General features: G+C 52.9%; 1 protein-coding gene across 1 annotated transcript in view; it reads right to left on the bottom strand.

Moving 5' to 3' along the window:
* GRIP2 (glutamate receptor interacting protein 2) overlaps nt 1–26,848 on the bottom strand; it is a 38,580-nt gene continuing 11,732 nt past the window's right edge. Inside the window, exons 2-24 of the mRNA XM_036266751.1 lie at nt 25,926–26,006; nt 25,523–25,658; nt 24,574–24,719; nt 23,810–23,896; nt 23,184–23,259; nt 21,862–22,007; nt 20,830–20,977; nt 20,542–20,711; nt 19,417–19,542; nt 18,977–19,126; nt 16,237–16,423; nt 15,612–15,757; nt 14,700–14,780; nt 12,606–12,672; nt 12,355–12,500; nt 11,339–11,483; nt 9,126–9,265; nt 8,330–8,509; nt 7,154–7,331; nt 5,443–5,548; nt 2,146–2,289; nt 1,157–1,303; nt 1–159 (exon numbers count right to left, since the gene is read on the bottom strand). Coding sequence (XP_036122644.1) covers nt 1–159; nt 1,157–1,303; nt 2,146–2,289; nt 5,443–5,548; nt 7,154–7,331; nt 8,330–8,509; nt 9,126–9,265; nt 11,339–11,483; nt 12,355–12,500; nt 12,606–12,672; nt 14,700–14,780; nt 15,612–15,757; nt 16,237–16,423; nt 18,977–19,126; nt 19,417–19,542; nt 20,542–20,711; nt 20,830–20,977; nt 21,862–22,007; nt 23,184–23,259; nt 23,810–23,896; nt 24,574–24,719; nt 25,523–25,658; nt 25,926–26,006 — 3,092 coding nt within the window. The remainder of the gene's footprint in view (nt 160–1,156; nt 1,304–2,145; nt 2,290–5,442; nt 5,549–7,153; nt 7,332–8,329; nt 8,510–9,125; nt 9,266–11,338; nt 11,484–12,354; nt 12,501–12,605; nt 12,673–14,699; nt 14,781–15,611; nt 15,758–16,236; nt 16,424–18,976; nt 19,127–19,416; nt 19,543–20,541; nt 20,712–20,829; nt 20,978–21,861; nt 22,008–23,183; nt 23,260–23,809; nt 23,897–24,573; nt 24,720–25,522; nt 25,659–25,925; nt 26,007–26,848) is intronic.

The following is a 26,848-nucleotide window of genomic DNA, read 5'->3' as shown; positions in this document are numbered from 1 at the left end:
TCAGAGCATCCGCGGGCTGCTGGGGCCTGGTGCCCGTGGGGTCCGGCTGCTCTGTGCCAGTGGGTTGCGGCTGATGACCAGCTCCAGCATGTTGCCCGCCTCAGCCAGGAGCGGCACCACCAGGCAGCAGTCGAAGTCCCGCGTGCGAATGTGGTTGACCTGCATGGTGCACAGCCAAGGGCACGGACTGGCATCAGCCCAGCCTGGGCTGAAGGGATAGGAATCGTGGGATTCTCTACATGTGGGCCCTGTCCCAGCCTAAACACACGGTAAATCTAGAACACTCACACAGAGGAAGTCATTCTTCATTGAACTCTTTCAACCCTTCTGGTGGGTTTAATCAAAGAGAAAGTCCTAGGGAGGTGCCAGGGACCCTTCACCCCCCGCACCCCCACACCTGCTTCTCTCCCCTTTGATCATGAAAGCACACACCCCGCCTCCTGCCTACAATTCTGTGACCTTCTGTTTAATTTGTAGTTTACATTGGCCCTCTATTTCAATCAAATATTGCCGGGTTTTTGCTCCTAATTGAGTAGAAAAGTTTCCTTTTAAAAGAAATTTAACTTGAAAAAAACACTTCATCAATTTAGAGAACACATATATTCATTAAATTCAGCACAAATGTGGTAGAAATCACGCCAAAGAAACGAAAGTCGCTGGGGCATGGGAAAGGCAGCCCAGGTGGCTGGGCCCAGATGGCCATAACTTCCCATCTGCTCCCCTACATTTCCCAGCCTCCCTTGCAGTTGGCGAGGTCACATGACTAATTCTGGCCAATAGACCATGAAGGGGAGTGACAACTGAAGGCAGAAAGAAACCTATAGGCAATTTTCCAGCCTGGTTTCCTTGTCTGTGGAGTCAGAGGCCGTGATAAGAGGGTGGAGCCTCCATCAGCCCCGGTGGAGGAAGGCTCATGCCAGCCACAGTGTACACATAGTAAAGAATAAATAAGTGTTCATGTGTGTTGAGCCGCTGAGATTCAGGGTTGTTTGTTACTGCAATATAACTGAGCCTAACCTGACTAATACTACTGGTATTGTCATTCCCTTGATGAAGAAGCGGGCGCTCAGAGGGGAGGTGACATGCCTAAGGCCACTCAGCCAGGGTAGAAGTGGGGGGCTCCTTCACCCCTGAGGTACCCCTGCTGCAGTATTACCTGGAGGACCCTGTCGAAGGGCTGGAGGCCCCCACGCTGGGCCGGCCCATCAGGGCGCACAGTGTGGACATAGACACCCTTCTCCAAGAGACCATCTGAGACGCTGAAACCAAAGTCATTCCTCATGGGGTCTTTGTGCAGGGTCACCTGGGGGCAGGAGGAGGGGGAGGTCCCTGGAGTGCTAAGCTTCGTCCCCAGCTTCCCACCCTGCCGGAATCCCGTGGTTTGTGGGCATTCAATTTCTCTGGGACCCAGCCGCCCCCTACCTTGCCCAGCTGCATCCCAGGCTTTACCGCCTATGCCCTTGTAGCTCCCCTCCCTCTGCACCTCAGGGAACCCTCCCCCAGCCCACAGCACTCAATCTCCTCAGAGGCCCTTAGGGAGGGAGTCCCTTTTCGGTCCTCTTGCCTCCACCAGGAGAAGGTCTCAGTGGGGTGCCTGTGAGTTTTTACCCACCCCACCCCCACCCTTAACACTTGCTCATCTCCTGATTTACCAAAGAGCTGGCTCCAGGCCCAGAGGTTTCTGAGGGCTGTTGAGTGAGATTTTTCCTTTGTGTGTGTGTGTTTTTTCTACATAGTAATCTATAGATGGCAAAAAAGCTAGCTTTTTTTTGGTATATATGTATATAAGCAATACATATATACACATACATATACACATATAATATATAGAGAAGCCTTTATATTTTATACATAACACAAACACACACACAATAACTTAACTTGGGAAAAGTGAGTCTACTTAAAGAAAAATCAATAGCCCAGTGTGTATCATAGGGGTGTGTGTGTGTGTGTGTGAGAGAGAGAGAGAGAGAGAGAGTAATAGGAGTTTTGAGAAACCAATACGAAATCCCCATTTTGTGATGGAGGAATGAAGCCCAGAGAGGGGAGGGCCCATCTGGAGCCCACATTGAGTCCTCATGGCATCAGGACACGTGCCCAGGCCGCGTGCACCCCCCGTCACCTGCGCCCACCCCCAGCACCCACCTTGTGCATCTCCAAGGGTGTCGGCAGCAGTAGCTCCTGCACCTCTTCAGGGGAAGAACGTACCTCCCGGCCCCTCTGCCAGGGCCGGTGGCCAGGCCTGCCCTCAAGGGCCATGGTCTGCACGGTGCCCGTCATGATGGATGCCTGTGAGGACACAACCCTTCACTCAGACATTCACTCTGTCAGCATCTTTGGACACTTGCTATGTGCCAGCCTCCAAGGTCACGGTGGTGAGGAGCACAGATGCAGCCCTGCCCTCCTGGGACTCGGGTTTGATCAGTCACACTAGCAATCAGAATCATCATCATTGGCGCTGAATTAGCTCCAACTCTGTGCTGGGCTCAGTTCTAAGCACTTTATACATAGAACTCATTTTATTCTGTATGATATTACGAGACCAGCAAATACTGTTCTTTTTCTCCACTTTACAGATGAGAAAACTGAGGCTTAGAGAGATTAAGATTTGAACTCAGAGTCTGGCTCCAAAGTCGAGGGTCTTAACTTCTCTGTTACCTTGTTCATTGCAAAAACAAATAAGATAAAATTACATGTGACAGTAAGTCACAGAGGCCAGGTACATGGAAGGTGAGGGCCTAGGACAATAAATCCAGCCCAGTGTGAGGGTCAGTGAAGCTTCCTGGGCTGAGATCTGAAAGATGAACAAGAAGGGGTGGAGAGGGGAGGAAGAGAGTCCCTGCAGGCAGATGCAGGGAGGTGAGCACTTGATCCTGCACGCCTTATGGACTACAGTGAGAAATGTTAACTTTATCCCAAAAGCAATGGGGACACTCAAGGATTTATGCAGGGGGTCAGGGGACAGGAGCAGATTTGTGGATTTAGTATCATCTTCCAGCTGCTGGGTAGAGACTGGATGACAGAGGTGGGCATGGAAGCCAAGAGAAAGACCTGCTAGGGATGATGTAGTTGTTCAAGCAAAAGATGACAGGGTCTGGACAGGAAGGCCATAGTGGAGGAGGGCAGAAGGAGCAGAAGTGGGGCATGTGTCCCGTGAGGCGCAGACATGGTCGGGGTGGGGCGAGCAGAGTCTCACATGCTGTGCTCTAAGCTGAGAGCAGCAAGTTCGTGGCCCTGAGAAAAAGTATTCATATTCAGACCAGGAAATCCATAGATGGGTGCAGGGGGCCGCTTTTGGGGTTGATGGGCTGGGAGGATGTACTTCTTACACGAGATATTATACAACCTTCTGGGCACAGAGGTGTCTCCCAGCCTAGAAACTTTCCTCCTGCCCATCATAGCATCTGAGCTTCCACTATCTATGCAAGGTTCTCTCTGACATTGGGGCTGGGAGTTTTGCTCTCAGAGGTCCCCTAAGGGAAGGCAGATTATGACAATTATCTTAGGGCCCAAGGGCAGGGTTGGGGTGGGGACGAAGAGAGGAGAATGGGAGAGGATATTGAACAAAAAGGCACTTTTCTCAACTTTCATAACTGGTCCTCAACTGCCTGGAGAGCCAGGGTCCAAAAAGGAAAGACCAGAGATTCAGAATCTTGGGACAACAGAATCAATACAAATAAAATCAGGGTATATCATAGGCTCTTGGACCCCTAGAATCGTAGAATTCTAGGACTTCCAATTAAGATGCAGACTGAGCCCTGGCCAGTGTGGCTCAGTTGGTTGGAGCGTTGTTCCATGCACCAAAAGGTCGCAGGTTCGATTGTCGGTCAGGGCACATGCCCAGGTTGCGGACTCGATCCCTGTCAGGGTTCATGCCAACTGATCCATGTTTCTCTCTCACATTGATGTTTTTCGCTCTCTTTCTGAAATCAATAAAAACATATTTTTAAAAAGATGCAGACTAAGCTGATACAGAAAGCTCACATCTCCTTCCAAATCTTGCGGTAAATTTAAAAACATTTTAAATAAACACTTTCATAGTAAGAAAGAAAAATTTAGAGACAGGCATGAGCAAGAGTAGAACCACTTGACCTATGGAAACAGGTATGCACGTTAGGAGCTGAGGTACCCATTCAGGGAAAAGCAGAGAGCTGGTGGAGAGCCATCCCCTGTTGAATGGGGACTAGAGATGTCTGCCTGCCAGCACAGGGGTTCAGAGGGGAACCCCCAGGACCGGAGTGGGCTGGGGAAACCATTGGTGAGAAACCAGGAACCTTCACGTGACCACTGTATAAGCATGGGGCCAGAATCTGCCTTCTAGAAAAAGTGTAATGGAAACACTGAGCTGAGAAGTTACTGTGAAAAACTGGTCTGGAACTGATGAAGTTCAAATGGCCCAGCAAAGACCTATGAGGCTCTGCCTCAGAGATGCTCCAACAACACAGAGCATGTGTGGGTGCCTCCAGGAGTAACCACTGCTGAAAGTAAGCACAACGATGAAATACCAAGTCCTCCTGCTCACAACACAACAGACAAATGGATTTGCACCCAAGGAACTAGGGGGGAAAAAGACATCTAAAGAAACTTTAAAATAAGTCTGCTTAAAATGTGCAGAAAAATAAAAAAATGAGATATTAAGAAAAAAAGACTGTGAAGAGTTGGGAAATAATGAGAAATAAAAGAAGTAGAAGATGTAGAAATTGAAATACAGTATTTAGGAAATGGGTTAAATAGACTAAACACAGTGGAGGAGAATATTAGTGAATTGGAAGACAGTATAGGGAAAATGTGAAAGAACAGCATGAATGTAAATGATTGCTCTCAGAGTAGGAAGGAGCTTCAGAAGTGACCCAGTCAGATCTCCCCTAAGTTCTCCTGGGTAGCCTGTTCCATCATGGGCAATGCTGACCTCATGCAAAGCTGCATTCGCCTCTCAACTCCTCTGACTCCTCATCTCCTGTGTTGTAAATGATGTTGACATCCACATGCTTCCACAGGGCATGCCCACAACCATGTCCACATGTGGCACACACACACACACACACACACATAAACACCAAAACGGCCCCTATGCATCCAAATGTGCACACTCAGACGCATGTGATCTGAAAAGACACTCAGCATTTGTGCATGCATGAGTGTGCTCATAGGCATGCATATATACATGGTCCCAGTGCACACATGGTGATCAGCCAGGCATGCTCACATGGGCACACACCCTGATGTGCCAACCACGATGCTCTCAGTCACACTTGCACACATGTCCATGCACAGTCTGCACATGTGTGAAGACACCTTTACAAAGAGGGTGCTGGGTGAGTGCACACATACACATTAAATGTGAGCACAACCCCATCAACATGCTTGCCTCCCATGGGCACACATACCAGTGTGCCCAGATGCAGGTGCCCCCATACAGGCCTGCAGGGCAGGTGGCCCTACCTCCAGTTCCCTCAGCAGCTCTGACTGACCACACGACTCCAGGTCTTCAAGAGCTTCCCCAAACACACGCCAGAAGCCCTCCTTGTGGGCAGGGCCGGGGGCCGGGCTGTAACGTAGGAACCAGAGAGTGTCAACTCCTGGTGGGCGGGTGGGCAGGCTGGGGCCTGAGGAGTCTTCTAAATGGCCATCAGCGTTGGGCTCGAGGGGCCACAGAGTGGGCAGGCGGGCGGGCGGGCATCCTCGTGGCAGTGCTGGGGCCCCGGGGCAGTGGGAGGTAACACGGAATGGAGGGAAGACGCAGTTAGGGGTGACCAAGACTGCCGGTCTTAGAACAGGGCAGATGAGGCGGGGTGGAGAGCAGTGACACAGGACGCCTGGGAAGAGAGACAGACGGAAGGACAGACAGACAAAGAGGAGATCCATGGTGTAGCCCCAGAGGACGGCTTCTGGCCCCTCCCAGACACATGGCATCATAGGACAGTGACAGGGACAGAGCTGGAGCAGCAAGGACACATGGATGGAGAGGAGAGTATTTGAGCTGGGGGAGGGGTTGAGACCACCCCACAACTCCCATCACAGGTTGTATCAAGTCTCATTAGAAAGGTAACAAGTCATATTTTCATATTTCAGAGTTCGCAAAGCCATGTACAAAGTCCTGGCTGTTTGTTGATAAACTGTGCTATGGTTTGCAAAGCGCTTTCTCTCTCCCAATGGCACATGGCTTTCCTCCAGGGAGCCTCAGGGACAGTGATGCAAAATAGTTGCCTCCTTCCCTTCCCATTTTAAAGAGGGGAAGACGGAGGCTGAGGGACATTGTTTCCATTTAAGTCAATTGTACAAACACTTGGGCTGTGGAGGTGAATAAGGTGTGGCCCCTGTTCTCAGGGAGCTGAGGATTCAGTCACAAAGTGTGTATGAGCACCCATTGAGTGCCAGGCACTGAAGAGATGTAGAAGAGCCAAGTAATTAACCAGGCAGACACCAGGTGGCTAGTGCCACCGGGAGGCTCACCCGAGCAGCTGTGAGTACCAGCAGGAGGAACGGCATCTGCCTGAGAAAGTCAAGCATTCCAGAGGCAGGGGAATTTGAGTTGGGTTTTGAAGGATGAGTAGGTGTTGGCTAGGAGAGGAGAGGGAAAGGTATTTTGGGCAGAAGGAACTGCCCAACCAAAAGCACAGACGTGGGAAGGGGTGGCGAGGGCAAGATGAGGAACAGCATTTCTCCACAGGCCCCGCTCTCTGCATGAGCCTCCTCCTTCAGGGGGAGAGGCTGAGACCTTCGAAGCCAACATTACACAACCCACCATATCCACAGTCGAGGGCTGGTGCCTATGACCCAAAGGGCCCTTGCAAGAAGCCTTGAAGCAATCTTCTGGGCTAAGTCAGGAGGGTCTGGGTTCGAGTTCTGCATCTGATGCTGCTCTTCTGAGAACAGGAGACTACCAGACTTGGGAAGGGCAAACCAGGTTGCTTCCCACCGCCCCACCTTTGCCCCTGCTGTGCCCTCCACCCGGCACGTTTTCCCACCGTCTCAGTCCGGCTGAGACAGTCTGCTCGATGTTTCCTCTCCTCTCCCAGGAGGTGCTCCTTCTTGGGGGCCAGACAAGACTCTTCCATGGCCTCTACCACCATGGCACAGGGACCACTACCCTCGCCCATCCTAGTCGAGAGACCATGACTGTCTCCTTCCTCATGGTATTCCTACCACAGACCTAGTTGGTTGCTCCCAATCCTCCTCCTCTTCCTCCTCCTCAGGGAAGCTCTTGTCAGTGGGGGTTGGGGTATAGCTCGTCCTCCGGGGCTCGGTGGGTGGGGGGCTGCTTCTCAGCCGGCTGGGCTGCCACTCCAGGGGGTTCACACCCCGGGCTGTCATCTGTGGAGTGTAGGAACCTGGCAGGTGGAGACAGGGGATGTCTGCATCCTCTCTGTGCTCTTAGCTTGCCCTCCTTCCTGATCCATTTCTGGCTGTGCTGGGTGACCCTGAATAGGTCGTTGCCCTCTCTGGGCCAGCATGACTACCCAGAGTGCCGTAAGGGGCCCCGCCACCCAGGTCCTTACCCCAGAAACCCCTGGATATCCTGATCATCTGGCAGAAGAGTTCATGACTGGGGCTCCAGGCCCCTGTCCCAGCTCCACTGGACTTGGTTTGGCTGCTCCCCTGCCTGAGAGGCAGGTTCAATATTTTGACCATCCTTTTCTCCCTGCTTTTGAGAGATATGAAGGTCCTGCCTGGGGCTGGGCTGAGAAATGCTGACCAAGTGCTCAAGATGGGAAAGCTGAGACCCGGAGAGTAAGGACCAGGGCTGAGAGACCCCAGAGGTCACCTGGAGGTCTCACGTCACTAGTTCCCTGCACTGGGCCTTGGGGAGTCCTGTGGCTCTGGCTCACAGTCATCAGAAGGCCAGCCACCAGACTCAAAGGCCCTCTGCCCCTCTAAGGCTACCCATGGGTCTCAACATGCATGGACAGGGGAATTTGGGTCCTAGGAGGGCACCCTGGAGGTTCCCACCCCTGGAGAATGGGGTGGGAGGGGTTCTCTGCCTTTTCATCTTCAATTGGATGCAATGAGCACCGGCCGAGCACCTGCCGCGTGCTGGGCACAGGCTGGCATGAGACAGGTGCGGAAGTGAGACGAGTGTGGCCTCTGACCTCATAGCGGGCGCCATGCACACCAACCAACAGATGTGTGGAGGCCTGTGGTCCAGGCTCTGAGGGGCCAGAGACCCGAGAAAGGCTGATGGGGTCCAATCAGATCTGCCTTCAGGGCAAGTGTCCCTGGAGGATGGCGCTAGGAGAGAACCAGGCAGAGGGCAAAGCCCTGCAAAGGCCTGGCAGTTGGGGAAACCCAGAGAGAGCATGTTGCCTGTCTAAGAGCTCTGAGGTGCTACCTGGGCCCCCAAAGCCACTCTCTGTGGCCGAGCTGTCCCAGGACTCCATGGCGCTGTCCACACTGGGCACGGCGGGCAAGAACCGGGCTGTCAGCTGTCCTCCTTTGAGCGCCTCTGCTGGGTCCTCATCCGCGTCGCTGGGCTCACTGAAGCTGCCTGACTTGTGGGGTGGGAGTGGGCCTAGGAGGAAAATGGGGTATCACTGCCAATGGCCTCTGACCTTGGAGATACAGAGATGCTCAGCGAGCCTCAGTTTCCCCCATTTGAGTCTGCTATAGGAATTCACAGGAGCTGAGCCCCCGAGCCTGCTTCTGGGTAGTCTGACATGAGGGAGATGCCACACTAATAGAAAAACCCATTTCACAGACGGGAACACTAAGGCTCGTGGAAGCTGAACAACATATCCAAGGTCACGTGGTAAACCAGAGTGGAGCCCAGATTAGAAGGAAGACCACTGCGCATGGTGACCTCCCTGCCAAGACACGAGGGGCAAATTCAGGGGGGGCTGAGGAATGCACAAGTCATGACCACAAGGCCAGGCAAGACAGCCTTAAGAGGCAGAAAGTGATGAAGAACAGGGTTCAGACCCACACTCTGCCCCACACCAGCTGTGTGACCATGGGCCCATCACTCTCCTCTCTGAGTCTTGTCCCTTCAGCTGTCTCAGGTATCCTCCCACCTCCGGAGGGGTTAGCGAGGGTTCTGTGAGATGGGTCACAGAGCCTGGCACAGAGGCACAGACAGACCTCCCTTCCTAAATGGGCTGAATGGCCCCAGGGTGTAAGGTGAGGCTCACGGTCTAGCTGCTTCTTGATCTTCAGTGTGACGGTCTCGCCAGCCACCTGCAGGAGGTGGATGGCCTCACTCAGTGGCCGGCCCTTGAGGCTAACGCTGTTGATGGCCAAGATACGGTCCCCAACGTGGATAGCGCCAGTCCTGGAGGGAAGGCACAGGGCAGAGGATGGGACTTAGACACTCGGGGTTTCAGAGCGGGGCTCTGGCCTCGGGAAACCAGGAACGCCAAGGCACAAGCCGGGCTGACCTCAGTTAAACCTAGCTGCAAAAAATAAGCAAGTGTGAATCTGAGTTGCATTTATAGAAGTATAAAGTCTAGAGTCTGGGAGGGGTCATCCTGCCTAACTCTAAAGTTAGGTTCAGGAACCAGTGTCAAGCATGAGTTTCCAGCATGGTTTGAATCCCACAAACTAGCCGCCAAATTCTAGGCACGTGGTCTTGGGCTAGTTTGTTAACTTCCTCCAGTTCCTTCACTATAAAATAGGGGTGAAAATACTTATTTCAGCAAATTATTATTGAAGGATGAATGAATAGAATGGGTTCATGTTTCCATCCAGCAAAAATGCATGGGTAGCTGTTCCCTCTCCCTGGGCCTCAGTTTCCCCACCTAAAGAATGAGCATAATCTAGGGCCCAGCAGTTTTCTACCTAGATACTATTAGAATGACCTGAGGAACTTTTTTAAAAACGCAGGTTCCTGGCCCCACCCCTGAACAATGAAATCTATGGCTCTGGGGCTCGGGAAGGTGATTCTGAGGAGCAGCCAGGACTGAGGGTGGGGAAGGAAGTTGCAGCATCTGCTGAGAATGCACTTGCCCCAGGTGGGGGAGAAAGAGGCAGAGGATTGGGGTAGGGGAGTCTTGAACCCCAAATCTAGATGTTGCCCTCCAGGTGGGAGCTCACAGAGGGTCCAGCCCCGAGTGCCCTTATCTCCAGCTCTGCCCGGCAAGCTCCCCTGGGGCCTGGGGGAGTGAGTGAGTCAGGGAGGGAGTCAGCGGGAGGGAGACACCGGCCACATGTGGCTACTTGGTCCCTGAAATGTGCTGGCCGGAACCGAGATGTGCTGGAAGTGTAAAATACACACCAGATTCTGAAGATGTGGTATGAAAAAAAGAATATAAAATATTTTGTTAATAATTTTTATGTTGATACATGTTGGAATATTTAAGATGCATTTTATTTGTCTTACTTTTCTAATGTGGCTACTAGAAAGTTTATAAATAAATTGGTGGCATTATATTATACTATGTTGCAGGTGGACTACCAAGCAAGATGAGAACAGGGAGGAATTGTGTGTTGTGTCACCGGGTGCCCAGAATAGGCTGGCACACAGTAGGTACCCAGCAAATGTGGGAGTGAAGACATTGGAGGTCAGAAAGGTCCACACTGGCCTCTGCCATCTGCTGGATGTCCAGCAGGGGGCGCTCAAGGGCCAGGGATGCCAACAGGGAGCTGTCCTGCGGAGCCTCAGCCCCAGGATCCCTCCCATCCTTCTGCAGCACCCTCCTGCACTGTGTCCCTCCCGCACTGTGTCCTCCTCCCGGGACCTATCCTGCCGCTCCAGCCTGGTCAAGCTCCCCCTTCACAGCCAGCTCCTTTCAGTGCTGGGAGCTCACTGCACAGCTGAGGGGAGAATGCTCCTTCTCACCCACACTGGGGTGGCCTCTCTACAAATCCTGCGAGACCCCTTCTACTTCTGGGCCCCAGAACTACCTGCTCCCTCAACCAACTGAAGAACTTGGGACACCCTCCTCTTCTCACAGCTCCCCCAGCTGCCACCGTTTTGGGGACACTTTCCAGAGGAGAGGACAGCAGGGGACAGGCCCCCAAGGTGCCAGGAAAAGTCCCAGGTTGTGCCGGGATCCAGGTGCTGGGAGCCAGGAACCGGACATGGCCCCTGGACTGTGAAGGCACACAGGTGCTCCAAATGGGCTCAGGGTGCTGATTTTCCAGGAAGGGTGGCCTCCCCAGGCAGTGAGGGGGAAGAGGGGTTCGCATACATTTATCCAGCCTGATCTGGAGCTGGGAGGTCTCAGGGCTCCAACCCGCCTCTGCGGAAATGAGGCTCAGAGAGGAAAGGGACAGGCCCAGCGTCCCCCAGAGCACAGATGTTGGAACAAAGGTCAGAATCCAGTTTGGCTAATCCCAAAGCACAGCTTCTGCTCCAGGAGGGTCCCTGGCCCACCGTGTGTGTCCCTACAGAGCCCTGGCTCACCTCTCAGCCAGACCACGCTTGGTGAGGCCTGAGATGACAATGGGATCAAAAGGCTCCTCCGTGCCCGAGATGGTGATGCCCAGGGGGCCCCCGTAGCGTTTCAGCTCCACTGTATAGCTGATGGCACCTGTCGTCTCCTGCTCATCTGCAAGGGGGACACCCATCAGGGGTGGGGTCCGGGAGGTCAGGGTCCAGGAGCTGGGCACTTACTCACTCATACTCATCCATTCACTAATTTACACATCCACTCATACTGTGACTTCAGATGGCTCCATCCGAGGACCCTGAGGCGACCTTCTGCCTCCAAAATGTTTTCTTCCACCCAAGTACCATTTAGAAAAAGAAAGAAAAGAACCATGGAGCGAACATTTTAAAATGAAGATTTCACACACCACACAAAATAACAACAATGATGGTGATAATACTAATCATGATAAAAAGAAACCATATTTCCAACTTTTCTTTTAAAAAATAAATCCGCCCACAAGGGAACCTCTTTCCCAGGGTAGGAGTTCCCTCTGAATAAAGGACGTGCCCTTCAGCGGCCCAAGTCCTCACCCCTCCCTTTTGCCTCCCAACTTGTATCATTTTTCTTACCTTCTTTCAATTCACTCACTTATGTCATCTGTCTGCCTCAGATGTGTCCGAGTTTGCAGCATTTGCTTATTCACTCACATACCCACCCACGTAGTGCTGCGTTCGTTCATGCCCCACCCACTCATCTGCTCACAGCTGCTCCCTGCCAGTCTCCTCTGCTAGGCTTTCTGCAGGGCATGGGGGATCCAGGCGGTGACTCAGACTCCCCACGGACCTCATAAGAGTCCCAGATCCCAGGGACAGGGAGAAGTCTGTGGTGCTGCCCCTCCCTGCATCTGTCCATTCAAAGGAATCTCCACCAGCCAGCCCTCAGGTGGCACCGACCATGATCCCTCCGGGGCCAGAGGGAACACCGAATTGCAAGCTGGGAACCTGCTGGTCCAGGGGACCTCGACCAGCAGGGCAGGGTGGGGCCGTACCAGAGTTGTCCTCGTCCTTTCGGATCTTCAGCTTCACCAGGTCCTCACACTGCCGCAGGATCTGCACGGCATCCTCCATGGCACAGTTGTCAAGGCGGATATTGTCGATGGCCAGCAGCTTGTCGCCTGGCTCGAGGGTACCAGTCCTGCATAATAAGCAGGGGTGGCGGACAGGATGGAGCCTGGCACATGCCAGTGCCCTACCCACCCCCACTGCCTACTCACCGGACCCGGGCCCAGCGCACCCCTACCTGTGTGCCACACTGCCTTTCTTGATGTCAGAGATGGTCAGGGGTTCCCCTCGCTTCCTGCTGGCCGCTGGAGGAAGAGAGGCCGTGACGCTGACCTTTGATGGTTTCAGCCTCGGGCAGGGGGTACCCAAGACTGGAGCATGGACTTGGAGCCACAAGCCCTGCTCCCACTGCTGCCTGGTTGGGTGGCTATGAGCAAATTAGTTCACCGCTCTGTGCTTCAGTTTCCCCTCTGCAAAACCGGGATGATGCCACAGACCTCATAGGGGTGTCGTGAGATTAAACTAGATAATGCAGGCTCCTGGCACATAGTAGAAGCTCAATCCACATCAGCCATTTTTTTCTCTTGCCCATCTCTCAGCAATCTGAGCTCCCTGAGGGTCTATCTGGCTGATGTCTGTGTCCCCAGCACCTGGCACAGGGCTGGGACCCAGAACTAGGTGATTCTTCCACAGCGGGGTTCTTTCTTCCCTCGGGCTGCAGGGAGTGTTGGCTGCTGACAGCTCACAGCAGGATCCCACTCTGAGAACCACCTTTGGCAGAGGGAGCAGCCTCACCCAAGGCAATAGCCTCCTGGTGCAGACTATATCCAATCACTGGTCCACGAGGTGATGCAAAGGCCTGGCTCCCAGCCTCAGCTCAGGACAATCTCCAAGGCCTCCCAGCTGAGAGCTCTCCAACGGGCTCGGCCGAGCCTCTGTGGCTACTGCATTGCAGCTCAACTTCTCCCTGTGCCCAGTCCTGTGTCCCTCACTGCTCACACGGGCTGACCCTAAGAGGCCTCCTTAGTAAACCCCCTGCACGGTAACTCCTCGTCTAAGCTGTTTCCTGGGGGATGTGACCTAAGGCAATGTGTGTTGCATGAGTGGCTAAGTTTTCTTGAAAAAAATCCATTTGTGCTAATGGGTTTTCCCATTAGTGACCAGGTGGTAGGATTGCCTCCTAGCTCGAATGGCATCTTTGCAGATGAGACAAAGGTGCCCCTTCCAACAAGTCTGTTGAGAAAATGTAAGAAAATTCTAAGTCTACCTTGAATGGGCTCCCTGGTGTCACTACAACCTGTGCAACTGCACCCAGCGGCCCTGCCCAGAGGTTCCTGGGCTGGAAGCGCCTTGTCCCTCTGGACAGTTGCCCCCCATCAAGCCCTGGGGAGAGCTGAGGTTTATTCCACATGGGGACTGCAGTGCGGGTCATCTGTTCCCAGGCAGTCCTTGGGGAGTGGTGCCCACATCCCTGGCCTGACCTGTAGTCCATCCACCAGTGTGTGTGCTGCCCTGGCCAGAGTGGGCACCTGCCAGGAGGCCACCTCAGCAGAGCAGTGATGCTGTGGCCATGTGGGTGGGGCCTCCACTCCCCTCATCCCAACTTCTTTCCCCTCAGGATCCCCAGGACTGAGCCAGGCTCCTGACTCTCAGGCCTTAGTCAGCCTCATTTTCTCTCCTCGTCAATTCATCCTATAATCATTCAGTCATTCATTCAACAAACATTTACTGAGTCCCTACTATGTGCCAGGAAGGAAAATAGCAGTGGACAGAACGGACAAAGCTCCCTGCTCTCCCGGAGCTACCCATCTGGTGGGGGTCATAGATCATCAACAAAATGTGAAAGTAGTGTCAGGTGATAAAGCGTGCTGTGGAGAAAAACAAAGGACAGGGACTGTGCAGAGGGTGACGCAATTTCAAATCAGCGGTGGGGAGGCCGTGCCAAGGGGACGAGTGAGCTAAGACCCGAAGGGGAGGGGAAGAGGCAGAGGGAACAGCCGTGCAGAGGCCCTCGGCCGGAAGGAACATAGCCTGTTCAGGGAACAGCCCAGAGGCCAGCCGTGGCTGGAGGAGTGTGACAGAGGGAGATAGCAGGAGGCAATGTCAGAGGTCATGGAGACCAGGTCACAAGGGGTGTCAGGGACCCTGAGGACTTCACCCCACCGGGAGACCCCAAGGGCCTACAGAACAGGAAACCACGGCTTTGAGAAGCAAGCTCCAGTTTGCCCGAGGACAGAGCTGGGCACTACAGGGCCTTTCCCCGGGGCCAGGAGGTATATTCTTTCTCCCAGGGACAGTACGGAGGGGACAGCATGGCGGGGAGGGGACTCACAGCTGATGGTGATGCCCAGTTCCACACCGCGCCTCTTAGGCAGCTTCACGTGGAAGGTGCCGCTACTCGGGATGACAGACTCTGGGTACAAACAGACGTGGACCCATGTGAGACCAAGCCCCACCTCCATTCCGGTCCACCTGGCAGGGACCCCAAAAGTCCCTGTCTCAACCCCATCCTGCTTCTTACACCTGTCAGATCAGCAAACGGAGGCACGGTGAGCTGACAGATTGGTCCAAGGCAACCAATCCACCTGGTCAGAGCGGCATCCGGGCTGGAACCCAGACCTCATGACAGCTGGCCGGGGGTCACAGCCGAACCCAACTCAGTTTGGATCCAGTGCTAATTTCCTGAGCACCGATTGCGTGTCAGGCCTTAGCTGGGTGTTTTCCTGTGATTTATCTCAACTAACACAGGCAACATCCCCTGTAGTGAAAGGATTCTATTCACTGTCTTACAGTTGAGAAAACTGTCCTGTCCGAGGTCACAGATTGTCTAAATCACAGGACCAGAATTCTAAACCAGAGCTGAGGAAACGGTGTCCTGTCCGAGGTCACAGATTGTCTAAATCACAGGACCAGAATTCTAAACCAGAGCTGAGGAAACGGTGTCCTGTCCGAGGTCACAGATTGTCTAAATCACAGGACCAGAATTCTAAACCAGAGCTGAGGAAACGGTGTCCTGTCCGAGGTTGCAGATTGTCCAAACCACAGGACCAGAATTCTAATCCGAGCTCCGGTGCTAAATCCCTCAGCAGCCCTGAAACGGGTGCGTGTGATTCCTTCCTCCCGGCCAGCGCCTTCCTCCCCACGTTAGTGCTCAGGCGTGCTCCTCGCTCCAGGCAAGAGCAGAACAGAGAGGAGGGAGTGCAAGGTTCCAAGGCGTGAGGAGGAGCGAGGGGCACTCACTCACCGGCCACGTCGAACTCGATCTCCAGCACGACCTTGTGAGCCAGCGCAGCATCCCGCAGCAGCTGGTTGGCCTCCTCCATTGTTCCATCCTCAGTGGCAATGCCGTTGATGGACAGAACACGGTCCCCCACCTGCAGCAGCCCACACCTGAACCCCAGGCAGCCCAGCAGAGAAAAGAAGCTCCATCACTGTCGCAACTCCATTGGGAGACAGTAACTCGGAGCAGGGTGTGACTTTCAGCCCTGCCCAGTACAGCTAGAGATCCTCAGGCAATTTACCATGTGACTGCAGCTAAGGGTGTCACTCCGCTGGGCCTCAGTGTCTCTGTCTGTCCAATGGGAAGGATGTCATGCCTTACATGATATATGTATAGAGGACTCTGACCTCAGACAGATAGGGGTTCAAGTCCTGGGGTTACTCATGAACTGTGTGACCCTGGGCAAGTGAATCAGCTTCTCTGAGCCTCGGTTTCCTTTCCTATAAATGGGGCTGGTGACGGAGTTGCTGCGATGGTTACGTGAGAGAACTTGTGAGACCAGGCTCGGTGTGTGACTCAGTTTTCCTGGCTGTCTGTGAGCTCCCATTGAAGAGGGGCTGGCCCAGTGGGGAGGGGGCAGCAGGCTCACCTCTCTGCCGGGCTGTCAGGCTCGATGAAGCGCACAAGGGGCGGGGAGGACAAGGTCTCAGTGGCGAAGATGCCGCCCTGGAGCTGGAGGCCGAAGCCGCTGAGGGGATCACCGCAGAGCACAACCTCCGTGGTCTCCATGTGCACGATCTGCCCACCTGGCCCCACTGTGCTGGAGGCCAGCGACACTGTGGGGCGGGGGGCATGGCACTCAGGGGGGCCGACCCAGCCAGGACTTCCTGTGGGAGCCAACCCACCCCCAGGACCAAGAACCTGGAGTCAGAGGGGCAAGGGATTGGGAGTTCTGACTCGCGCTGGTGCCAGCCAAGTCATGGCCCATTCTGAGCCTCAGTTTCCTCATCTGTACAATGGAGTCGTGATTCCCACTTGGCAGGGCTATGGCAAGGATTAAGGGACACAGCTCCTGGGATTGTCATGTTGGAAGACAGCGGTTCTGAGGGTCAGTGATATTGTTATGTCATATACTATGTAAGGTAAGCTATATTATAATGCTATTATATATTATAGTATGTATGTTATTTTTGGTAACAGCTTTTTTTGAGATACAGTTCACCTACCATAGTATTCACTGATTTGAAGTGTACAATTCAGTGCTTTTTAGTATGTTCACCAAGTTGTGCACCATCACCACAGTCAGATTCAGAACATTTTCATCACCTCGAAAAGAAACCCCATTCCTTTCAGCTATCACCCCAACCCTCCTTTCTCTCCCAGCCCTAAGCAACCGCCAGTCTATTTTCTTCTCTATACTTTTATCTGTTCTGGACATTTCATATCAACGGGATCATACAATACATGATCTTTCGTGTCCGGCTTCTTTCGCCTAACATGTTCCCGAGGTTCATCCACCCTGTAGCATGTATCAAAATTTTACTCCTTTTTAAGGCTGAATATCTCTTTGCATGAATACACCACATTGGTTTAGCCATTCACTTGTTAATGGACCTGTGGGGTGTTTCCACCTTTTGGCTAGAGTGACTAATTCTGCTCTGAATATTCATGCATAAGTTTTTGGGTGAACATGACATATGCCTTCACTTCTCTTGGGCAAATGCCTAGCTATAGAATTGCTGGGTCACAGGATAACTTTATATATAACTATTTGATATATTACTTAATTGTATATTTCATATATAAAATACAATTTTATTATTAATACAAATATTGGAAAGGAATTAAGTAGTACAAATTGGCAGTCACAAAATGGGGATGTAAAGTACAGGATGGGGCAGGGTACATAGTCAATAATACTGTAATAGCTATGTCTGAGGGATACTAGATTTATTGGGGGGATCACTTTGTAAGTTATACAAATGTCTAACCACCATGTTGTATACCTGAAACTAATATAATATTGAATGTCAACTGTAATTGAAAACTTTTTAAAAATTTTAAATATGGATACTAAATATAATGTATTAAATACAATTTAATTTTATACTTCATTATATTACTAATTATACTATAGTGTTATGTCCTTATGCACCATTTTGTTATAGTTCATATTACACATTATAATATGTGTGATATATTATATTGTTTGGGTATATTGTGCTATTATATTTATATTTATTATTATTATTTTACTATTACATCTTTAATGATAAGAATGGTGCCTGGTACATACACAGGTGTTCAAAAATGTCATTTAACTAAGTAATTAATGATCATCAGTAATAACAAGGATAACTTTATTAGTCACCCAATCTAGGAAGGGATAGGTAAGGGGTCCCAAAAGCCCCAGCTTCCACATTCTCCTGCCTGTAAACATCATTTCTCAGCTTTTCACCCACACTCCCCTAGCTTTGCTGGTTGACAAAGGCGGTTGGTAAGGGTGTGTTTTATTTCTCAGTTGACTTTGAAATGTTTCCTTTTTCACCTTGGCTGCCGGAAAGCTCATAACCATATTTAGCTCTTTTCAGGTGCCAGGTGGCTTGTATTCCTCTTTGCCCTCACCTAGTTCAATTCCAAACGGCCCAGGTGGACCCTCCAGCCCTCCTGGAGGCCTCTGCAGCTCACATGGCAGGTGGCTGGGTACACTTGCTACTTCAACAAAGGAACGACTCTTCCCAGGAAAGATTTAAAAATTCTGGGCATTCTTGTTAATTTTGCTATTTCCACATGGCTCCCACATTGTCATTCACTGCTATTTGTCTTTACATTTATTCACTCCTTAAAATATTTAAATGCCTTCATAAACAAAGAGAAAAGTCTATAATCAAAAGGTAAGTAGAAATATATATATATATAGTAAACATAAAAAAATATTACACTGTGGGTGGCTAGTCTCAGGCCTGTATGTCTTTGTCTTAGGGGGAGTTTTTTAAACATCGAGAGGTGATAAAGACAGTCACACCACACTCTGGAATGGATCGGAAAGGACTGAATGAAAGAAATATGAAATGGAGTTACTCTGAGACCTTCGTGCGAGTCGGAAAAGGCATCCTGTCCTCAAAACACTTTGCCACCACCTGCTAGGAATTTCCTATCATAAAAACACAAGTCTAAAATGTACAAAGTAACTGGCAGCTGTCAGATGCGTCCTTGTGCAGTACACAATCTGCCCAGCCATCCATGGTAGCCTGGTTGGACCACTCATGCTATTTAAAGACGCCCCTCACACACACCCCAGGGGACCTGCCAAAAATACCTCCACCTTTTGGCAAATCTCTCTCAAGCATACAGGCAGCCCAGAGGGGAGGGAAGAGACCATGGCTTACACGAACTCTTGTGTTCCCGTCTTCGCTGCCTCCTTCGCCCCATTGTGGTCCGGGGGCTCATGGGCTGGGATCCACGGGGAAGGGTGCTGGGGTTGGTGCAGGGAAAGGTGTGGTTCATGATTGGCGAGGAAAATGGAGTCGAGGATAAGGCTGGGGAGATGAAAGCACAGCCCCGTGAACCCCAGCAGGGCTCTTGACCTCACTGCACAGTGGGTACCAGGAAGCCACCCAATCACAGGGAGACACAGGGATGTCTTCCCCCATTCTCCTAACCACTCGCTATGTGACCTCAGGCAAGTCTCTGCCCCCTGGTGAAACCTAGCTGCCAGGACGGGGACCCACCTCATCACTAATGATGCTGGGCAAGCCCCCAATTTCTCTGAGTCTAGGTTTCCTCCCCTGTGAAACATGCACAAGCCACAGTGGGGTGGGTACATTACATCGGCTCTGGTCTTGGCCAGCAGGTGTAGCCCAGGCAGGTGTCCTATAGTGGCCTGGCCGGGGGCTGTGGCAGGAGGGCGCACAGGGGTCCCAGCGATGTGGTTGCTCACTTCTCTGCACCTTCACTGTGGCCAGAGGAGGGAAAGAAGAGAGGGGGCAGGCGTAAGGGGCTGACCGAGTCTGAACTCACCAAGCCTTCCCACCCAAGGCTGCGCTCCCATCTGCAGAGGAAGTGAGGGCAGAAGGGCCAGAAGATCCCGAGTTTCCCCGAAGCCAAGGGAGGCGGTCAGGGCTCTGCTCAGGTGTCCCAGATGCTCATGATCGCAGGGCACTATGCTCAGGGCTCAGCCATGGCAGCAGGGACGGGGAGGAAGAGCAGGCCCAGCCAAGGCCCATCAAGGGAGGCGGTGGAAGAAGATTTGAAACAGGCCGGCTGGCTCTGGAGCCCAGAACTGGTCCATCAGCTTCGAGGAGTGCAGCTGGCAGCTGGCATCTGGCCGCAGCGCCTTTGGAACCTGCTGCAGGCCTGTAGCTTGTGCCGCCTCAGCCAGAAGGCTCCCAGGGCCTGGCCGTTTATGCTCCATGCTGGGCTCTGAGGGCAACCCATGTGCCAGGGCTCCTGTGGAGTTGGTGAGTTTTGCTCAGACCTGCATCACCCTCTTCCACCTTTCACGGGCCTTTCGCTCAGTGAACTTTTACATTCCAACTCCATCTAAGCATCTGCTTCCCAGAGGACCCGAGAGATTCCGCCTCCCCACCTGCCCCACCTGATCATCCAAACTGGCTGCCATGTAACTTCCTCCCACACTGCCCCAGGCCCTGTCCTGCTCCTCTTCTGCTGCAGGGCTCTGAGGGGTCCAGCCCGGTACAACATGTCCTCGGAAGGAGGAGTGAGGACCCAACTACCTCAGCCCATTGATTCTGCCTCCCTGAGCGGCAACCCCACCCTCACCTGGGGCAGGGCCGGCTCTGGAGCCAGCTGCCAGGTCACCTGGACAAGTCACTTAGCCCCTCTGGGCCTCTGTACAGTGGGACTAAGAGAGTAGCCACCTCCTAGGATAGTGGGGAAGATAAGAATGAGTTAATATACATGATGTGCCCTGAGATCCTGCAAGGGGACCCACCTGCCTCTGAGGGCTTCAGGGGCCGCCGACTTCGGGGTGCAGGCAGGATCTCCAGTTGCACTTTCTCTGACACACTGGCCAAGAGCTTGGTGGCCTCAAGCAGCGAGCAGTGTTCTGTGCTGGTGCCGTCGATGGACAGGATGTGGTCTCCAGCATGCAATGCTCCACTCCTGGCCAGGTAGAGGGGTGAAGGGGGAGACTGGTCTGTCCAGACAGAACTCAGGGTGGCTTCTCCCCCGCCTACCCCTTCACTGTGGCAGTGCCCAGCTGTGCCCAGCTGTGCCTCACCTGTCCACCACGCTGGCGGGCTTGACTCGGTCAATGGTAATGACCGGCTTGTTCCGGTGGGAGCCGGTGGTGAGTGAGATCCCCAGGGCGGACCCTGGCGTCTTGGTTATTTCCACTATCAAGGGCCCCGAAGCACTGGCCACGGTATCTGGCACAGGGAAGCAAAGAAGAGTTTGAAATGCAAATTTCGAGCACTTTCATCCCTAGTCTTACTCTGTTGTCTCAATTTAATCCTCACTGCCAGTGAGGGATAACTGTACCCATTTTACAGACTAGAAAACTGAGGCGTGAGGAGATAAAGGCTTTCTTTGTCCAAGTTCACATAGTCACTGTGCAGCAAAGGAGGGGCAGGGATTCAGGTCTGAGGGGCTCTGACAGGCAGGACTTTGCTGGACAATACTACTGTGCTCACACTTATTAACAGCCTGCTGCATGCTGGCACTGAATTGTAGTGTCTACTGCAACCCTTCCCCACCTCAACAAATGGCACTCCCACTGACCTGCCCAGTGGCTCAAAAACAAAATCTAGCTCTTTCTGCTCTCGCCCCATCACCGTGTCCAAACGTCAGCAAACTGGGCCAGATGGACCTCCATCACATTTCCTGAATCCGACCCCTACTCTACTCTTCCTCAGCCACCGGGTCCAGCCGCCGTGGCTTTCCTCTCCCTTGATGGCTGCAAATTAGAGGGCACCCCTCAGCCTCTTCCTTCTCTCGCCCTAATTTCTTTACTGCACTGTCATCTGACACACTCTGTATTTGATTTATTCTGTTTACTGTCCATCCCTCCCCACCAGAATGTCAGCTCCACGAGAGCAGAGACCTCGTCTATGCTGTCCCCAGCAGAATCCCCAGTGCTTCAAACAATGCCCCGACATAGTATTTATTGCCCAGATAGGCTCAGAGAGGCTAAGTGTCTGGCCCAAGGGCACACAGCCTTTGCAATGGTGAAGATCTGCTCACCACCTCCTCCCCCCACCCTTGGGCCTCTTCCTGCCTAGCCCTAGCCCTCAGCCCTCCACCCCGCACTCACCTGGAATGGCCACATCATACTCCACCTGGAAGAGGGCCTCTAGGCTACACTGCCGCAGAGTGGCCAGGGCAGCAGCGTGGCTGGCCCCGTGCAGGGGGATCCCATCAACGCTGAGCAGCCTGTCACCCACCTTCAAAGAGCCCTCCCTGCAGGGAAGGGCCCAGTCAGCCAGCCTGGCCTGGCTGGAGTACTGGGCACAGCCCTGCTAAGAGGGCCTTGGGAAAGGTGGGCAGAGAGGACAGAGGAGGGGCAGGGAGTGGGTGAAGGAGAAAGGATGGAACAGATGAGTGAAGGAATGTGTGGCTATGAATGTGCAGCTGACCACATGGGCGCGTGAAGACGAGGTCGGGTCAGCTCCGACATCTCCCACCCCACTTGGTGCTTAAGACATTCAGCCTTAGCACAACCCTAGAATGTCTGAGCTGGGGATGGCCCTTGAGGTCACCACCTCCCTCCAGTCCTGGGGATAGCAGAGAGCGCCATGGTCCAGAGAGGACAGCAACCCTGCCAGGGCCACACGTCAGTGGTGGGGTGATCTGGATGCTTCATGCCGCCCATCATAGAGATTCCCTTCCATTGTCCCCACTCTGGTTTCAGCAATGATTCTGTCCTGGTGACAAATGTGTCTGGGAACCAATTCATCAGGGACCCCAGGGTGGGGCCCGAGCTGGGGTTCATCTCAGTTTGGGTCAAACCCCACCCTGGAATGCCTACCCCAACAGGTGACCAAAGCTATTCTGGGAGGTTCTATGAATAGCTTGTCACAGGGCCCTGTTCCAGGACAGATTTAGATTTCTGACAAGGCCATTCCAAGCTTCTCTTAAAATGGGCAGGAATCTCCCACTGGGGACGCCAGTGGCTGGGAACCGGACACATTCCTTTTCCACATTCTCTCCTCCTGGCGAGTCTGGGCAGCACAGCCAGGACCGGGGCAGCTGAATTACAGAGGGCCAGAGCGATGCCCATCTCTGTCCCCTGAACCTCTTACAGCAACTCTTAGGAGCTAAAATGTCAGACCCATCCCACGAAGGGGGAAACAGGCCAGGGAAGGGACGAGCAATGTGACACCAAGGCTCGCTATCCCGCGGCCCCGAGACAGCAGGATGTGGGGGAAGAGCGAGCTCGGGGTCTCTCTCATTTGGGGTTTAGTCCTGCCTCCACCACCAACTCCCCGAGTGACTATGGGCAAAGGGTGTCCCCTCTCTGGACCTGTTTGCTCCTCTGGGGAATAAGACAATGGCCCCTGCTCTGCCTCCTTCACAAGGAGCTGGGGTTGGTCAGTGCAGTGCGCGGCTGTAAGCTTGCCTCTGGCGCAGGCTCACCTGTCGGCGGGGCCCCCGGGCCGCACATAGGTCAGGACAAGCGGGCGACACTTGTGGCTGTCTTCATGGGCACCTCCTGGACAGAGTTCAACAAGAGGCAAAAAACCGTCTGTCCGTGGCTTCCCCGAAGCCCAGAGGCCCTGACCCAGCCCCTAAGCAGGCTCTCTTAATTAAATCTGTTTGAGGACCATGTCCTTGCTATTTAAAGACCTTTTTATGGGATACCCACTGTAAATCCCACCTCCCGCCAGCCAGAGGTGGGGCAAAACGACCCAAGTCCTGTCCCTGCTGAGTGGCTTGCTTCCCTTCCTCTGATCTCATCCTATTTCCCTTCCTGCCCTGATTGCTAGGCAGCTGCAGACTTTGTTCTCGGTCTCCGCGGCAGCTTCGTCACGTTTGCTCGTACGACTTTCCCTCACACTCCCCGCAGCCATGCACACTTCACTGCTGGGCAGAACTTCCCATTTAACACTTGGCTTAATGGTCCTGTGTTCTTTAAAGTCAGAAGCAAGATATATATGATATATCAGACGTATACACAGGTTCATTAAAGCAAAATGGAACATACACAGAATCAGAATTAGCCACTTCCCTGCTCCCTGCCCGAGGGTGACTGTTACACTGACCTCTGAGGACAAAGCCAAAGCTGTTGCCCTCCTTGTAGAGGGAGACATCCACTGTCTTTGAAATGATCCCTGGGTTGTTCTCGGGGGCTAGAGAAAAACGGAGGGCTCCTTTGAGTCTCTCAGTCATATCACTGAGCTGGCAGATGTCCCCAAAGCTCATTCCAGGAGAGTTGGGTAACTAGTCATAGAGATTACGGAGGGTTAATTCCTCCCCATTTAATGGGTAGGACAAGTGAGGCCTAGAAGGACCCTCTTCCTAATACCCACTTAGTCTATCACCTGGAGAGAGCAAAGGGTCTGCCCACGTTCACACAGAGATGAGCAGAACTCAGGCTTAAATTCATGGCTGGTGGGCTCAGACCAGGGTTGAATTCCAGTTACCCAATTTCAAGACTTTAGACCAACTTTGAAAATTCAGAGCTAGGCCACTGTGCTCAGTGCAGAATGGTAGGGTGGGGAGAGCGTGGGGCAGGGAATAATTTATTCATCCAATGTTCCCCAGACTTGCCAACTTAAAGACAAAAAATCTGCCAACTAAATATGCAAAATGGCTGGGTTATAAACAGGGCCCTGCTACCTCCGGGTGACAGTGTACTGCAGTTGTAGGTAAAGTCCCTAGGCGAGGTGTGGATGTTTGTGGCCAGTCTCCAGGTCCCACCTACCCCATCTGGCATGATCCCCACCACCCAGGCCCTGGTGGAGAGGCAGCTGTGTCCACCCACAACCAAGGCAGTGGAGAAAGTTCCCTGTCCAAGGGCACCCACCGGGCGGGGGCAGCTCATACTCCACCTCCAGCACCACGCGCTCGCCCACATTCTTGAGTAGGGTGATGATCTCATCGTGGCGGAGCCTGGTCAGGTGGATGCCATTCACTGACCGAATGTAGTCGCCCACGTTGAGCAGGTCACTCCTGGGAGCAAGGAGGCCACAGCACATACATGGTGACAGGTGCCAACGTGCATACCCACCCTCTGGATCCTCATTTTACAGATGGGAAATTTAGGCTCAGAGAGGTCGGACAATGTCCAGGTCACTCAGTGAGCGAAGGAGAGCGTGGATTCTAACCTAGACCTGTCTGACACCCAGGATGCTGCCTGCCTGCTTTTTCTCCCACGGGAGCGTCACCCTCAGAGCTGTAACCAGCCCCAGACCAGCCTACAGAGTGGTCAGATCATCACCTCCTTTGCTCCCCCCAACACTCTTCCTGGCTTTTCACCACTAATCTGGTCTGGTCAACTGAACACTCATCAGTGCCTGCCCAGGTTTCATGGAACTCACGGTCCAAGGCAGCCGCAGAGCTAAAGCCATGGACAACCCAGGGCAATGCGTGCAGACGAGGCACAGAGGGCTGTGTGAGCACAGCGGCTGTCCCGGCCTGGGCTTGAGCGGCTTCCCAGAGGCAATGTGGAGGGATGACTAGACTAGCAGGAGGATGTCATGGGGAATGAGACTTCCAGGCAGAGGGAACTGTATAGGCAAAAACCTGGAGGGCCTGGCCAGATGAGGTACTGTGGCCAAGTTAGCCCCTGATGTAAAGAGAAAAGAAGAAGCTGGGGCCTAGAATTATAGCCCCCACTGGAGGGCTTCCTTCTGCAGACACCAAACTCTTGGGTTCTTCTGGAAATAACTGCCTGATTGCTTTATCCAAAGCCCTCGTAAATTTCCACTGGTCCCTAACCCCTCCTGCTGCCCCGACCCAGCCCCACTTCTCACCTGGCCGCAAGCCCCCCTGGTCTCAGGTTGGAGACCCTGGGCTTCCCGTCCTTGTCGGTGCCACCTGAGATGGTCAGGCCCAGCGTGCTGCCTTCTTTCTTGATCAGCTCCACCACGGTGACCCCTCGGAACTCCTCTGCTGACATATAAGGGGTAAGAGGGCAGCATGGGGCAATTTTGGGCCCCCAACTCCAAGACAAGTGAGGCTAACACTTGGTAAGCAGGGCACTTGCATTATGCTAGATGAGATAGTTCCTTTTAACAGAGCAGGATCAGAGAAGTTATGTGGTTGTTCTAAGGTCACAGAACAAGTTGGCATCAGAGCCAATGCTGTCTGACCCCCCCACCCAGAGCTCTCTGTGCCTCCAGGACAGAGAAAGAGGAAGGAGAGGCGATTCATTACCTGGAATGCTCTGTCTCCGGCAAGCCAGGGCCCCGTCGGCTCCTCCTGCGTCCTTGCCTCCTTTGGAGTAAGGCCCATCGTCTGCAAGCAAGACAGAAAAGGCCCCAAGTTCTATTTTCATTTCCATTCAGGCAAACCCTTCTGCTTTGGGAATCTTCCACTTCATGGATGTGACCTGTAAGAGGGGTTCTTTCCTGCCACCAACTCCCCCCATGTCTCTGCTGGGGATCCTTGTGGCTTCTCCCAAGGGAGGCTCCATCTCTGCTCTTGGAGCTGAATAATATTCTTTTGAACACTCACCATAAACTGGAAATTTCACAGCTGTTCTGCGTTTAATGATCTGCACAGCTCTATGGGTGGCATTATTATTAGAGGTAATATTATTCCTGTACCCATAAGAAAGCTGAGGCCCAGAGAGGGACAACGCAATCTGGAGTGAACTTGATTAATGTTTCTCCATCAGGACTGTACTTTACAGTGTGCAAGCCATACTCTCAGACACCCTAGGCAGCCCAAGGTAGCTTCAATTCTAGAAAACGTTCTCCCATTATTTCTTCTGGTATTGTTTCCTTCATCTCTCTCTCTCTTTTTTTTATCCTCACCCGAGGACATTTTTCCATTTTTTGTTCAGATAGAGTGGGAAGGAGAGAGAGAGAGAAACATCGACGTGAAAGGGACACATCAAGTGGCTGCCACCCGCACAACCAACCAGGGCCGGGGACTAACTGCAACCGAGGTATGTGCCCTTAGCGGGAACCGAACCCGGGTCTCTCTGGACCACAGGCCGACACTAACCACTGAGCCAAATCGGCCAGGGCCATCTCTCTCTTTTGAGATGCTTAATAGATGTACTTTGGGATTTCTTACTTTATGCCCCATCACCCACCTATTATAAGTCTTGTCTCTTTTTTTGGAATGTGTCT

This window comes from Molossus molossus, unplaced genomic scaffold, assembly GCF_014108415.1.
Source record: "Molossus molossus isolate mMolMol1 unplaced genomic scaffold, mMolMol1.p scaffold_m16_p_18, whole genome shotgun sequence".
In the NCBI taxonomy this organism is placed as follows: domain Eukaryota; kingdom Metazoa; phylum Chordata; class Mammalia; order Chiroptera; family Molossidae; genus Molossus; species Molossus molossus.
The sequence above is the reverse complement of the archived record's forward strand: the minus strand, read 5'-3'. Positions and strand labels throughout refer to the sequence as shown.